Source organism: Citrus sinensis, chromosome 7 (genome assembly GCF_022201045.2).
Source record: "Citrus sinensis cultivar Valencia sweet orange chromosome 7, DVS_A1.0, whole genome shotgun sequence".
In the NCBI taxonomy this organism is placed as follows: domain Eukaryota; kingdom Viridiplantae; phylum Streptophyta; class Magnoliopsida; order Sapindales; family Rutaceae; genus Citrus; species Citrus sinensis.
Genome location: NC_068562.1, coordinates 19,603,527 through 19,619,338, shown reverse-complemented (window position 1 = coordinate 19,619,338; position 15,812 = coordinate 19,603,527). Strand labels below are relative to the sequence as shown.

The 15,812-nt window shown below is 30.5% G+C and overlaps 1 protein-coding gene across 1 annotated transcript; it reads left to right on the top strand.

Annotated features, from left to right (window-relative positions):
• Window positions 1-3,267: 3,267 nt before the first annotated feature.
• LOC102608674 (CBL-interacting serine/threonine-protein kinase 11) lies at window positions 3,268-4,977 on the top strand. The gene has a single exon (XM_006468111.4). The coding sequence runs from the start codon at window positions 3,490-3,492 to the stop codon at window positions 4,798-4,800; it is 1,311 nt and encodes a 436-aa protein (XP_006468174.1). The 5' UTR covers window positions 3,268-3,489; the 3' UTR covers window positions 4,801-4,977.
• Window positions 4,978-15,812: the final 10,835 nt, after the last annotated feature.

Genomic DNA, 15,812 nt, shown 5'->3' with positions numbered 1-15,812 from the left:
AATATGGCTCATCTTTCCCATTATTTCCGTATACCATGGATTATTAAGTTGGTGTGTATCTTTTGTTGTTTATAGGTAGTTAGTAATGTGAATGGTATGCTCTCATTGGCTTTTATAAAATGCCCAGTAGATGTTTGAATACGGGAGGATGAAAAAGAAGGATTATTTTCCCCAAAGCTATTGTCTTCTCTAAATTCTTTTCTCTCCACTGCTATTGTTACTCCGAATTCTTGCAAATTACATATTAGATTGTTTGATGCGTGGAACATGAATACCTTCAATTATTTAATTATTTAATTTTTTATCATAATTCATCAAAAAAATTAAATACAAAATCATTAGAAAGCATAAGGAATCGTCATAATTTTCTAATTAACTCTAATTTTTTTAGAATGAATAAAATAATTAAATACAAAATTATTGTACATATACTATTTTTTGGAGAATAATAAGTTGAGGGTATTTGGAACAATAAAAATAATCTATATACGTTTGTTTGTGAATTAATTTTGTATTTAATTCTAATAATTTTTTAAAAAATCAGAATTACTTAAAAAATTACGAACAACTCCCTTGCTTTTTCCCATAATTTTAAATTTAATTTTTCAATTAATTATGATTAAAAATTATTTTAATTAATTAAATAATTAAAGGTATTCATATTCTCAATATCAAATAATCATCAAGATTAAAATGGTAAGATCAACAAAAAAAAAAATTGATACGAGTTTCAGATGTGTTTCAAAACATCAGGGGGTTTCAATCAATTTAGTCAAAAAATAAATAATAGAGGGTTTTGTTATACGAACATAAATATTTGTGAGGAGAAATCAAATGAAAGAGGAAAGATAAATGGGATCAATTCAAGGAAACTCAAACCTCTTAATGTTTGTTAGAGAAATCAAGAAACTCTCACAGATAGAGGAAAGATAAATGGGATTAATTCAAGGAAACTCAAACCTCTTAATGTTTGTTAGAGAAATCAAGAAACTCTCACAGATAAGTTGCAGTGAAATTATAATTGTGTATGAATTAGAGATACCTATACAAAAATATTAATATTGTAATCTAACTATCTCTAAAAATAAGCAAATAACTCACCATCCCCATGTAATAACTCCCACTAAAACTCAAACAGCTAACCCACCACAAGATAATATTTCATAATATAAAAATAACTAATACAAATAAAATTACAAAAGATAAAATAATTAAACAAAGTAACGATCGTATCAGTTTCACTCTTTTTCCCTTGATCTAAATAATCAACCCGGTGGGTGAGTGTGCTTAATTAATTAGAAGGGACTTACGTGAGGATTGTTGGTGTATGCCTAAAATACTGTTTTCTGCAAATATTTGTAACCCATGCATGTTACAGAGCTCTGATCCGTTATCTTCTCTTCATTTCAATAAGGACTTTTATTCAAAAAGAAGAAGAAAAAATAAAGGAAAAAAGGGCTTACCATACTTGAGATTAAAATTTACTGACATTTACGATTATAGAGTTAATCATTCAATAACTTTTATGTCGCAAGCAAGTAAAGAAATCTTGTACTTCAAAGCAATTTGACAAGGACAAGTAAATAAATCTTGTACTTAAAGCAACCTTTTCACTCGTTTAAAAATTAAGTTGATGGAACCAAGTGAATATGTTTTGAGATTGTAAATGGTAAGACATTAATAAGAATGCGATTATATGCAATAGTGAACGTATTGATGAGATTTCTCCATCAGTAAAATTCTAGTTTCCCAAATTTCTTTCTAGCTAGCATCATACGATTCACAGTTTTTGCCTTATAATTCTCAATAGTAATTAAAAGTAATTTGCATTCACATGACACTTGTTTATTACGATCAAAATACGACCAAATCTCTTCTTTACCAAAATGAGTGGTCGCTTTAAACACGGCACCTAGAGTAGCTGCAATTGATGCTTACATCGACGCCAAGTATCGCAACCCTATTTATGGTAGTATATATAAAGAATTTTGAAACATTATCATGGCAGCAAAATCATTGATATATATTACGTATGTGGAATGCAATGAACAATGCTATACTTGCAAAATTGAAATATAAAAAAAATGGTGTTTTAAATAATGATCTGTTGGTTTACATGACAGTCATATCCATAAATATAGAATATATGTTAACAAAAATAGATATTTAACAGCTGACAAATAAAATTATGCAAGTTGAGATGCAAATTTGGTATATTAACCTTGCAACATTATCATATATTTGGTAAACAAATTAATGTGATATCAAAGTTTAAACATAAAATTTGAACGAGGATCCTTTTGATTCAGAATATAACATCTTAAAAAATGAGGGTAACTGTTTATGATGTCCCTTGCTAATATATAATTTGGTATATTAACTCTGCAACATTATTATATATTGGCGATCCGATTGCTAATATATAATTTGGGTTTTTTTTTTTTTTTCTTTCTTAGAGTTAACATGGTGGGATGAGCCGCTGGTCATTATTTATACGGGTGAGCATGATGATTGTTGAGGCATGCCTCAATATAAACTAATTTCTATAAGCAATGACATGTAATTTGACATGTAATTATGACCCTTCAGCTTCTTACTTTTCAGTAAAATCTTGTTTTCATAAAAAAGATGAAGTTTCGCTCTATTTGTTTTAAAAAAAAAAATTGGCATACCATTTTTTAATTATTTTTTTTTAATTTCATCTAACACCACCATCTATTAATACTTTTATTTTAGCTATTTACTTACTATTGACTAGCTGTTGAGACTCGAAACCGTAAGGCCACTTATTAACCAGTGAAGCAGCTAGGCTTTGGCCTCCGAATCACAAAAAAAAAACAAAAAAACTTTAATCCCACTCAACCATACATGTCTTAATAAAAAAGGCGCAGAGAAATATATTAGAAGTAATAACTCGCACTATCCTTCTTTAAAGGCTGGCTATTAACCCGTCTAAGCTTTCTTTTTTTATCATTATTTTTTTTTTTTCACGGTCTAAAAATTCCATTGAAACCGCGGATGGCACCGACGTGTCATCTCTTCCGTGGCTGACTTTTCAACCTCTATAATTAGACCAACGTGCCAAAACTTACACATTTTGTTAAATAAAGAGTAACTTTTTCACTTGCATCACGTAAGTCCCCACCCTTTTCACAGTGACTAAAACACCCTTCAACCTCGATGCACCCCACTACTATTTTAAGGCGATTCTGGTCTTCTTGATAGCCCACAATTAAATAAATAAATAAATATAAAGAACCAAACAGCTTATTCTCGCCCGCGTTAAGAAAAAGATACTGTTTACCCATATCATCAATTCAAAACGACAAGCACAGGCTTATAACAAATGAAAAAATAAATTGTGCAAAAACTCCCGAAACTTCGATCGTATACCTGAATCCGAAATTCCCAGCGGCTTTGATTCAGTGGTTTCATTTTTATTCTTCGTTAGCTTTGTCATCTTCATCGCCTCAGGTTCGATCTCTGGTTATGTCAGAGATCGAACGACACAATGTTTCAGAAAATCCTCGCGCCCAGGCCGCCAATGCCTTGTTCGGGAAGTACGAGCTGGGCAAGCTCCTGGGCTGCGGGGCCTTTGCTAAAGTCTATCACGCGCGCGACGTCCTCAACGGACGCAGCGTCGCAGTCAAAGTGATTAACAAGAACAAGATCATGTCCTCCAATTTAGTCTCCAACATCAAGCGAGAAATCTCCATCATGCGCCGTTTGAACCACCCTCACATCGTCAAGCTCTACGAGGTCTTAGCCACCAAGTCCAAGATTTACTGCGTCATGGAGTTCGTCAAAGGCGGCGAGCTCTTCGCGAAGATCGCCAAAGGCCGGTTCAGCGAAGACCTTAGCCGCAAGTACTTCCAGCAACTCATATCCGCCGTCGGATATTGCCACTCGCGCGGAGTCTTCCACCGCGACTTGAAGCCGGAGAACCTTTTGCTGGACGAGAACGGGAATTTAAAAGTCTCGGATTTCGGACTCAGCGCCGTGAAGGATCAGATTCGTACGGACGGGCTGTTGCACACGCTTTGTGGGACCCCTGCTTACGTGGCACCGGAGATTTTGTCTAAGAAGGGATACGATGGAGCTAAGGTCGACTTGTGGTCATGCGGCGTCATTTTGTTCGTATTGACGGCAGGTTACCTGCCGTTTAACGATCCGAATTTGATGAGCATGTATAAGAAGATATATAAAGGTGAATTTCGGTGCCCTAAATGGATGTCTAGCGATCTGAGACGGCTTTTGTCGCGACTTCTTGATACAAATCCAGAGACGAGGATCACCGTTGATCAGATTATTCATGATCCGTGGTTCAAAAAGGGCGGACTGAAAGAATTGAGATTCTACGATTCTGATTATTACGATGGGATTGTTGATGATTCGACAAAGGACGAGGGTCAGGAGCGGGGTAGTAATTTAAACGCGTTTGATATAATAGCGTTCTCGGCCGGTTTGGATTTGTCCGGTTTGTTGGATGACTCGTACGATTCGGTGAACGATGGGGAGCGGTTCGTATCTCGCGATTCTCCCGAGAAATTGATCGAGAGAGTTGAGGAGTTCGCCAAGGCGGAGAATCTGAAGGTGAAGAAGAAGAAAGAGTGGGGGCTTGGCTTGGAGGGGTATAATGGTAATTTACTTTTGGGAGTTGATGTTTTCCGTTTAACGGATGAGCTGGTGGTGGTGGAGGCCAAGAGGAAGGGTGGTGATGCCGGGTGTTATGGCAATGTGTGGAAGGCGAAGCTGAGGCCGAAGCTTGTGGCACAGGGAGATACGGTTTCCGGTAACTGACAAAAAAAAAAATGGAATACCCGTGTGTTTGTTGTATTTTTATGTTAGTGTTACTCGAAACAAAGAAAAAAAAAATTCAAAAGATATATGCATGTGTTGTAGCAAAATTGAATTATTATGTGTTTTGTAATATTTGTATTGAGAAATAAAGAAAAGAGGTAACGGGTTAGTCCAGTATTTAGGTTTTTTTTGGGAAAAAAATATTACTATTAAATATCATCAGATTCAAATATTTTATGACATATCACTTCGTTATGAAGATTTTTTACAATCACATTTTATTATATAATATTTTAATTATTATCATTTTACTATCAAAATGTTAATACTACTAAATTTATTTTTTTTTGAAACTGGAACATCATTGATGGAGAGAATTTACATATGTTTGTCTTTTGTACACATAAGTAGATATCACTGGGAGCTTCTTCCATCCACACTTTCTCTGTAGAATGACAGAGATAATTTGGCAAGATGATGTGCCGCTTCATTGCAAGATCATGGTGCAAAGAGTACTTTAATAGGGCTTTGAGAAGAAGTCAGACCTTCTTGAATATCCGAGATTAGCCACCCCACTTCGCACTTATTTGTAATTTTGTTACCAATGAGATTGACTACGTTGAGAGAGTCAGATTCGATTATGGCCGGAACCAGCCCAATGTCAGTTGCAAATTGAGTTCCTTTCTGCACGGTAATGGCTTCCACAAACTCTACATCACCCAAAAAAAGTACTTGGAAAGTAGAAGCTGCCATAACATCACCTGCCGAGTTTCGCACTAAGACTCCAATTCCAGCATAATCAGCCTTGGAACTGACAGCTGCATCGACATTCACTTTATAAAATGGATGGGGAGGACTTTCTCAGGACAGACTAGAATTGATTGGCTTAGGACTTCCATTAACTAGGTCTCGCGATGTACCTGCTCTAAGTGAAGCCACTACATTCTCAGCTCAAGACATCGCGAGCAGCGTTACCATGGGACAGATAATTCCTGGCTAGCCAAATTGACCAGCACAGTACCACCCATTCCTCAAATTCGGCCTTTGTTAAAAGGGATGCAATATGAATGGTGAAGTGAGAAACTCCATTTGCTTTGTACTCTGAAGGATAGAATACAACTAAAATTATTGAGACCACAAAAATCTTTGAGGAAATTTAGGTATGTTAATTCAAAACGACATCGTTTCATAGAATGCATAATAAATGAAAATTGGTGTCTGGTGGTCCTGCCATCATTAAAGAATTACAGGAACAACTACATCGCGCTCCTTCTCTCTCTTTCCTTTCGCCATTTTCAACGACAAAATTATCAATTTTACCAAACCTTTTTGATGCTGCATGAGATCAATGTAGTGAAGACATGAAAAGGCTCCATGGTGTAACGTGGTGGAAACCAAAGTGCAGAGATCGAGCTTAGTTTTTGGGTTAACTGCTTTGAGGTAAGCTCATCTAAGTTTGTTTGAATTATGAACTATTATGGGTATGAAAATTTTGTATATGTTCTTATATGTTAGTGTTGGATAATTTCTCAATTGATTCTTAAAACTCTAGAGGTTTATATGTTTTGGGGGTTTCATTATAGGGTCCGGCTACGCTGTCCCTGTGACACCATGCCCCCAATTTTTGTCTTTTGTGGGATGATTATTGGTAAATTGCAGTTAGCTCCTTACTCTCTCTTTGATTTGCGTTTTTACTTCAATATAAAGAAAAGTTGCAGTTAGCTCGTTACTCTAACCCCAAAAATTACTCTTCAAAGTTCAAACGCATTTTCATCTAAAATTTTATACTCATAAACTATCCTTATATCATGAATATTTTTATGGATTGAAATAATCTTATCCTTTAATTTTAGTTTTTCACCCACTAAAGTTATTTCATCGTGTACAAAATATAATTCTCTAATATAAAAAATAATATAATAAAATTTATTTTATAATGGATGTTTGGGAGGCAAGAAAATGAAGGAAAGTGGGGGAAAATGAGAGGGAGGAGAGACAAAATGAGAGAAAAGAAAAGAGTAACGATTAAAAATTAAAATAATATTAGTGGGTATTGTCTCATTGGATATAAAAATGCAATTGCACCTAGAAATTTTGGCTTTAAATTCTTCTACCTAGAAATAGTTAAAAGGTTCGATGGTTGAAGTAGAAAGTTTGAGCAATTTATTTGTAATCATGACAATAAACTAGCAGTGATTGTAGGCATTTTTTTTTTCTTCTAATGATTAGAACCAAAAGGAGAAATACATTTTGGGGATTGATTGTGATAATGATTAATTTTTTTTCTACCTTAATTTTAATAAGGATATAATTAAATTTTATATGATCAAAGTGGTTAAGGGTTAAATAAATAAAAAACCAAACAGAGGAGGATGGACTAATCAATTTTCAAAATATTGAGAGCATAGTAATACATGTCAATTTATTTAGTGTGCAGTCAAATCTATCCTACGTTAAATAATGATTATTAAATAATACATAGATCTATTATATATTAAATTCTTAATGTATATTAATGCAAATTTTAAAATAAATTATTAAAAAGTCAAACTAGGTAATGGACTTAAGTGTAAATATTTAAAACAATAGGAGTTATATGTCAAAATATTGAAACTTTGTCATTTTTTAATGTGCAAGCAAACAGTAGGAATTGGAGAGTTAATTGCCTATTAAATCCATCGAAGTCGTGAAAACTACTTTATGTTAAATCTAAGAGTTTATAATAGCTAATAAGAAAAGGACAAAAATTGGGGGAGTGGTGTCAAAGGACACCATAGCCGGACCCTTCGTTATAATTGAGCTTCATATAGTGAACTTTATTTGTGTAAGTAAAAATAATATCATGAGTTGTTTCAATCGAAGATGCATGAAAAATTTCAATTAATATTAGAAAATTTAGTATTTCTAAGATTTCTGCAATACTAAAAGATCTTAGAAGTATAATTATATAAAAATCTTATACTTATCAATTTAAGAATACAAATCATTTTGTGTTTAGGTTTAAGCATAAATACTCTAATAGCATAGATTTTCCACAATAAGTTGATGCTTTGGAATTGAATTTTTAAAGGATGAACGGCATGGTAACGTGCACAAAATTTAAAAATCTGATATGGTCTTAACTTGTGCTTTTGATGAATCTGCTCTGATTCGGGGGCATTGTTTTATTACTTACACCTTTCAAGTTCTGTTCTGGAATTATTAATTTTTTTATTTTTTATTTTTATCTATATATTTATTTAATTTTGTTCTTTTCATAAAATCTATCCACAATAAGCCCGATTAAGCCCACATGAAAATTAAGATTGCTAATTTAATAAATTTTTCTTTCGTCCACTATCCTAATCCAAGTGAGCATACTTGATATGAGATTAATATTTTACTCTAAAAATTGGTCATATCCTACACTTAGTTCTAACTCCTAAAACATAGTCTTTGGGTGTAATAGTGTTGCTAGTTTCTTCACATTTTTGTTTATAAGAACACTTTATGAGCTTATTTACCAAACGCAGTGATCGATCCAGACATTTAAATTAGGAGAGGCTTAGTCCAAAATATTTTTATATATTTAGAATATTTTTTTTTAATGTTCACAACGAGGTCCAACATTCAAAATAAAATAATTTATTGCTATTGTTTTTAAATTTTAAAAGAAAATAATAGAATTTGAGTTTTTTAAGAATCAAATATCTAAAGAAATAAAATTCTATGATTATTGAAATTTGAATCAAGTCTCCAAAACTACTAAAAAACAATCTTACCACTAAACTATAAGTATTTTATTATATAAAAAATATGTCAAAATTCTTTTTATTTAACTATTTAAGAGGAGCTCGTTGTACACAGGGGCGGATGCAGTGCAGGACCACTGGGGGCTCAAGCCCCCACTGAAAAAAAAAACTTTTTTTGTTTAAAAGAAAATTTAAAATTTAAAATAACCCCTGTAAAAATTATTAGATAATCTCATTCTTTAAAATTTAAACTATTATTTTAATAATTATAAAGTAATAATTTTACTTAAAAAAATAAAGCCCACAACCCAAAATATTTATAATTCCAAAATTGGACCGTGAGTGCCAAACTTGTAATTAGGAATTGTCTTGAAGAAAAGAGGAAGTTGCAGGCATAGTGCTGTTCTTTATTCTCATAATCGCAGTGAAAAAAACGAAAGGAGAAGGAGTCAGGAGGGGGGTGATTTATTAATTGTTGTGGGCTTGAGTGGGTGGGATGTGGGATCGACTTGCCTTTACATCAATTTTGCATAAGATAAACATGTTCTTTTCTTCTTTTTTTTTTCAAATTAAGTTAAGAATTTCGTATTTTATTTTTTGTTCACATGTCAACACATCTCTATATAAATTGTAATTGTTCAAGTGACTAATTCTAGTCTTTACAATTTTTATTTTTAGTGATTTTGTTTATAACTATTAGTAAATTAATTTTTTCAATTGTAATTAATTTATTTTTACGTAAGTACTCATATATATAATTTTGAGCAATGAAATTTGTGAAGAATGAACTTCGGAATCGGATAGGAGATGAATGGATGAATGATAATTTGATTGTTTGTGTAGAAAAAGATGGATTTAATAGTCTTGATAATGAGTCTATTGCACAATATTTTTAAAATATGAAATTGTGTAGAGAACAATTGTAAGTGGGTTGCCAAAAATTTTATATATTTAAATTTCAATTTTTACATTTTGTTATTATTTAATTTAGCCTCCAGTAAATTATTTTTTTAAATCCGTCACTGATTGTACATTAAGAAAAAAATAATGGCTCCGAAGGGTTCAAGCCCCAATCTTCTTTACGTGGAGAAAAACCTGAGCTGAGGTGGTGAGAAATTTTGTGGATTCTATCATAAAAATCATTGTTACGTGGCAGTGTAGTAGGTTCCATAATAAAAGTCATTAGTTTTAAAAAAATGAAATTTCGTTGATGATTAAATACCAAGAGTCATTGTTCTGTTATATAGCGGAAACCTGGTCCTGGTGGGGTATCCCGCCACCGCCCACACAATTTTTTTTTCGCCCTTCGTGTGATAGCGGCTAGGGATGGCAAAATAACCTGGATCCAGCTCGGATCCAGACGAATCCGGATAATTTGGACCGGGTTGAATCCGTACCGAAATATAAAAAAATTTGGATTTGGAATAAATTTTAATAACCCGGATATATCTGGATCTGGGTCCGGGTTTAGGTTAATCCAGACATCCGGAACCTAGACCCGGATATTTAATTTTAATATTATTTTTTTAATTAATTTTATTGATTAATCTAAATGTGTTATTGTTTAGAAATGTATTAATTTTTTATTTTTAGAATTTTAAAAATTAATATTGATTCATTGATCCGGGTTCAAAACCCGAAATCCGAAAACCCGAATTTTTCCGGGTTGAACCCGGATCCGGACTCGGCTGAAAAAATCCAAATTAAAATCTGAGTCTGAGAAAAAAAAATAGTATCCGGATCCGGATCCGGATCCGGAAAGACTAAATCCGGACCCGGACCCGCATTTTGCCATCCCTAATAGCGGCAATGAACCTGGACAATAGTACTTGGCTTGGAATTAGTATGCTGTTAAAAGACATTTCGAGTCATCCCAAATGATAGATTAGTACCACTATTTTAATGTAATTTAATATTTTATGACTTATGGCTTTACAAGAACAGCTCGACTAAATAGCTTATATTTCGCTGTCAAGTGATGGACACATGCATTATTACGACTTGATTAATAAGTGTTTATAGGTAGTTAATTTATTATATGCCAAGAAAATGGTTGCTGGTATTTCAAGTGCGTTCAATAATTGACACTGATTCCATATGCAATGTGACTGTATACCTTAGTATTCTTCAAAATTGATTTTAATGATTGGTCATAGATTAAATTGAACTTATAATGTTGATAAATCCACCTAACACGTTAATTTCAATAATCTTTTTACAAAATTATATTAAATGGAATTAATCTTTTCCTTTAAGAAAAATAAGAAATAAGATTTCATGTTTATGATTCGTCTACTTTATAAATTAAAGATAGAATATAAAGAAGGTAGTATGAATAAACTCATTCGAGGATTCTTTAACGTCCAATTAAATTACTGGAAAGATTTATCAAGAAAGAAAAAAATTACTATGAATTAGCCTTTCGCCAAATCAATGATTTCTCTTTGATTTCAACAAGCTTTAAATAAAGCAAATTCTTACAGTTTATTGCTAAATGTTAGGCATATGTACCAACATAATAGTAAAAATCCTAATGAAACTCAAACCACTAATTGCTGAATTATTCAAATACTAATTTAAAATAAAATAACTGGCACTGTTGAAGCATACATAACATATACTGTGTATGATACGAATGATGCTAAAGCTATAAAATTTTGTACAAACTTATTTTATACAAGCTGATATGGCATAAATTCATTGGTTAGATAAAAATATAAAATATAAAATATAAATTATGTGGACGAAAAAGTAATTAATACAACCAATTGAATTACGCCATATCAATTTAAAAAAAACAAGTTTATAACTCTATTTTTACTATTATATTATTGTTGTTTTATATTTAAGGCACATTTATGTTGCATCAAATATGTATGTTTTACATCTGTCACAGTTTTCGCTACTGGTAATAAAATTTTCATTATTGGTAACTATAATTCATGTGTTAAATCAGAAAATGCTAAAGAGATAAAAAGCTAACAAGATGCTGATAAAGAAAACCAATTGAGAACAGTTTTTCAAAATCCAATTTTAAGAATAAGTTCTATCCTTAATAAAATTTTACTTATATTATCTTATGTATTATATAAACTCAAAACTATCATTATTTAATTTAGAAACAAAACCAATAAGTATATTACGTAATTAATATTACAATGAGTTTTTATTTTACATTTATAAGTTTTTTATATTAGTTTACTTATTTTACCTTCTGCTAACAATTTTAGGTATAATCTAGTAAATTTATGTTTCATTTTACTTTTAATGTTGATTATAAGTTTTATGTTACATCTCATAGTGTTTGTTTTGTTTATCAGTAATACACCAATTTACCACTCTTACATTAATTTATTTGGTTTACCTTTCATTTACTTCTCCCATATATCATTTATGTAATTTGAGTTTTATTTTACATTTAATGTTGATTCAAAAGTTTTATATTACATTCATAAGTTTTTGTTTTGCTTACCTGTAATTAGGCAATTTACCACTCAATATTAATTTTTTTATTATACTTTTCATTTACATGTCTTATATTCTATTTGCTTAATTTATGTTCTATTTTACACCTAATCCTAATTTATAAGTTTTATGTTACATGCGTAAGTTCTTGTTTTGTCTAACAGTAATACACTAATTTATCACTCTTATATTAATTTACTTGTTTCACCTTTATTTACGTGTCTTATGTTCTATTTACTTAATTTATATTTTATTTTACACTTAATATTGATTCAATAATTTTATGTTACATTTGTTAAGTTTTTTCTTATTTACTAGTAATACACCAATTTACCATTCATATATTATAAGTCTTATGTTCTATGTATGTAATTTATATTGTATTTTACACTTAATGTTGATTTCCAACTTTTGTGTTAAATTTACAAGTTCTGTGTTTGATTGACATAATTTATGTTTAATTATGATATTAATGTTGTAATTTTAGTTATATATATTTGACAGAGATTTTATCAGAGTTACAAACGTCAGTTTTCATTGTTAATAACAAAATTTTTGTTATAAAAGATAATATATTTTTCACTATATTAAAACTTATTTGTTAATTTACCATGAGCTATGCAACATTTGAGAAATATAATAAGCAGTGGGGTGCGACTGTGCAAGGCTTGTCCCATATTTTATTTTCTTTCCTGGCGAAACTACATACATATTTATATTCTAGCTCATCCTTAATCCCAAACAGTTTTCTTTTTTCTTGTTAAAAGAAAATGAACCAACAGTTGCAAAAATAGACGCTTCATTTCAAAATGTTAATTTGTGCCTTTCGGAATCTTGACATTACTTGATCGATGAATTTTTCCTTACGAGTAAGAAGACTTAATACTGGTAGCCAATATTTTTAAATTTATTTTATAAAATTCTCATTATTGCAACTGATTTTAGCATCCTCTAATATCTTATTTGCCGTGACGATCTCTATTAATATGCTAGGTAAGTATCTCAAGCAATATTTCAAAATTCAATAAGATGATATAAACTAGGGGTGTTCAGAATCCAATCCAATCCGCTCAATCTGTCTGATCCGTAAAAATCTGATTCGTAGATTGGTGGATTGGATTGGGTAGAAAATTTAAAAACCCGCAATCGGTGGATTGGATATGGATTTATTTCTGTAAATCCGCAAAAATCCGCGAATCCGTAAAAAAATAAAAAATATTTATTTAATTAAAAAAATAAAACTTGTACATATGGTGTTACTACTTACTAATAAATAAATAAGTTAAAATGTAGTTATATTAACACTATATATATCTTATCAGATAATAATATATAATAAACATGATTAAAATAATTGAATAACTAAATAAAGAAATATAGCTTTCTAAACAGTTAATTTTTATAATTTTAATTAATTTTCATGTATTGATTTAAACAAATGAGAATTTTTGCTTTTCACTATATTATATTTTGAGACTTTGACTGTATTATTCTATCTTTATTTAAATATTTAATTTATTTAAATCTTATTTAATTTTGAATTTGATCGGTAATAAAATTACTTTTATATAAGATTTTTTTATTTAATAAGTTCGTACAATGAACAGAATTAAAAAATTTTTAATATGCAAATCGATCCGCAAAATAATGGATTGGATATGGATTTGGTCAAATCTGCATCTGATCCACAGACATATGGATTGGATTTGGATTGAATTTGTCAATTTGTAGATTGGATTGAATTGAAAATTTACAATCCATAAAATCATGGATCAAATATGGATTGATTTTCAATCCGTAAAATCCGATTCGCAAACACCCGTAATATAAACAACAAAAATTTGTGTGCTTTTAGTGCATAATAAATCATTTTATTGGCATAAATTGCTAGATTTATTTGACAATAAATCATTAAATTAATTAAAAATATTGAATATTTAAAACAGAGATGTGCAGGAAGTTCAATTATGAGTGCTGATATTAATTCACATATCATAAATTTTAGGGATCACATTATAACATCAATTCAATTTATCAAGTAAATTTCATTTTATATCACAATTGTAACTCATATCTTAATATTGATGTACAATGAATAAGTGTATATTTGATATAACTTATTTAACGGGGTAAAAGCTCATTTAGTCCCTATATTTTAAGATTAGTGTCCGTTTAGTCCCTGTATTTTTTAAAATATCTTGAAACATCCCTGCCGTTAAAGTATTGATACCCTTACCGTTACTTTTTATTTATTTTTTGACTTACTTTTACAATATTACCCTTTTATAATAATTTTTTTGTTTGGGCATTAATAAAAAGAAAATAATTAAATTACCAATTTCACCCTAGAAAATAAAAAAATTATATTAATTTTTTTGCAAGCACCATTTGCACACTTGGTAGTTTGCATACAATTTTTGACAATTAAAAATTAATATATATTTTAATTATTTTTTAGGGTTAAATTGGTAATTTAATTATTTTCTTTTTATTAATGTCCAAACAAAAAAATTATCATAAAAGGGTAATATTGTAAAAGTAAGCCAAAAGAAATAAAAAGTAACAATTTAATTTTTGACAATTAAAAATTAATATAATTTTTAAAAATTTTTTAGGGTTAAATTGGTAATTTAATTATTTTCATTTTATTAATGCCCAAACAAAAAATTATTATAAAAGGGTAATATTGTAAAAATAAGCCCAAAAAAAAAAAGTAACGGTAAGGGTATCAATACTTTAACGGCAGAGGTATTTCGAGGCATTTTTAAAAATATAGAGACTAAATAGATACTAATCTTAAAATACAGAGACTAAATGAGCTTTTGTCCTATTTAACGTGTATAAGTGTTTATTTAATTAAATAAGTTCTTTTCAAAAATTTTAGTATTGTTTAGTTGTATTTTAATTAGAGCTTTTGATGGTTAAATAAGTTATTTTGTCTCTAATAACAAAAACTTAAATTTTAGATCTTTAGAAGTTGAAGCTGTAGGACTTTTTAAGAGTTAAAATTTCTAAAATATTCTTAATTTATTTTACAATCTTCTTTGATTCCTTTTATAACATGGCTTTAAAAAATTTATTTATTAAAGTAACCTTTTATAACATGACTTCAAAAAATTTATTTATTAAAGTAATTATGATAGCGTTGATTAACGGCCAACTAACTCAAATATTTTTCTTTTTTTGTAAGAACTCTTCTTAGATTTATGCTCCAACAATTGTAGCAAGTTCTATCCTGCTCCACTCACACAAAGCTATCCAAGTTCCTCGTCCTCATCGAGCTCCCTCTCATCCTCATCACTCGCTCTATCATCCTCGTCGAGCTCACCACAATGGAAGTTTCCTGTTAGTTGCCACTGTTTTCGCTTTTGTTGTTTTCTGGTCACACCATTGTGTGTAAGGTATCATTGCCACCACCACTGCTCTCACCAACCTCAGAGTTTCCAGATCCCCTCATCACATGAGTCATGACTATTTATGGTTGTCGATGCTGGAATGCAAATAAAGTTCTAACCAGCGGTGGTTGGCGGCCACCGTGCCCCAGCAGCCACTTAGAAGTTAAGCATGGCTTTTTTGGCCAGGGAGGAACTTCTCTCTTTGACCTGTGTGTGAGTTTTTTTTAATCTCTTTTGTCTTCTATTTTTTTTTTTAATTTTGTAGGGATGTTTAGAATCCAATCCGATCTGTTCTATCTGTTTGATCTGTAGAAATCTGATCTGTAAAAATCTTATATGTGGATTGATGGATTGAATTTGATTGAAAATTTGAAAATCCGCAATGGGTGGGTTGGATATAAATTTACTTCTGTGAATCCGT

Bases quoted from the DNA above. Each gene is read 5' to 3' on its own strand.
- LOC102608674 (XM_006468111.4), top strand. From the start codon at position 3,490: ATGTCAGAGATCGAACGACACAATGTTTCAGAAAATCCTCGCGCCCAG.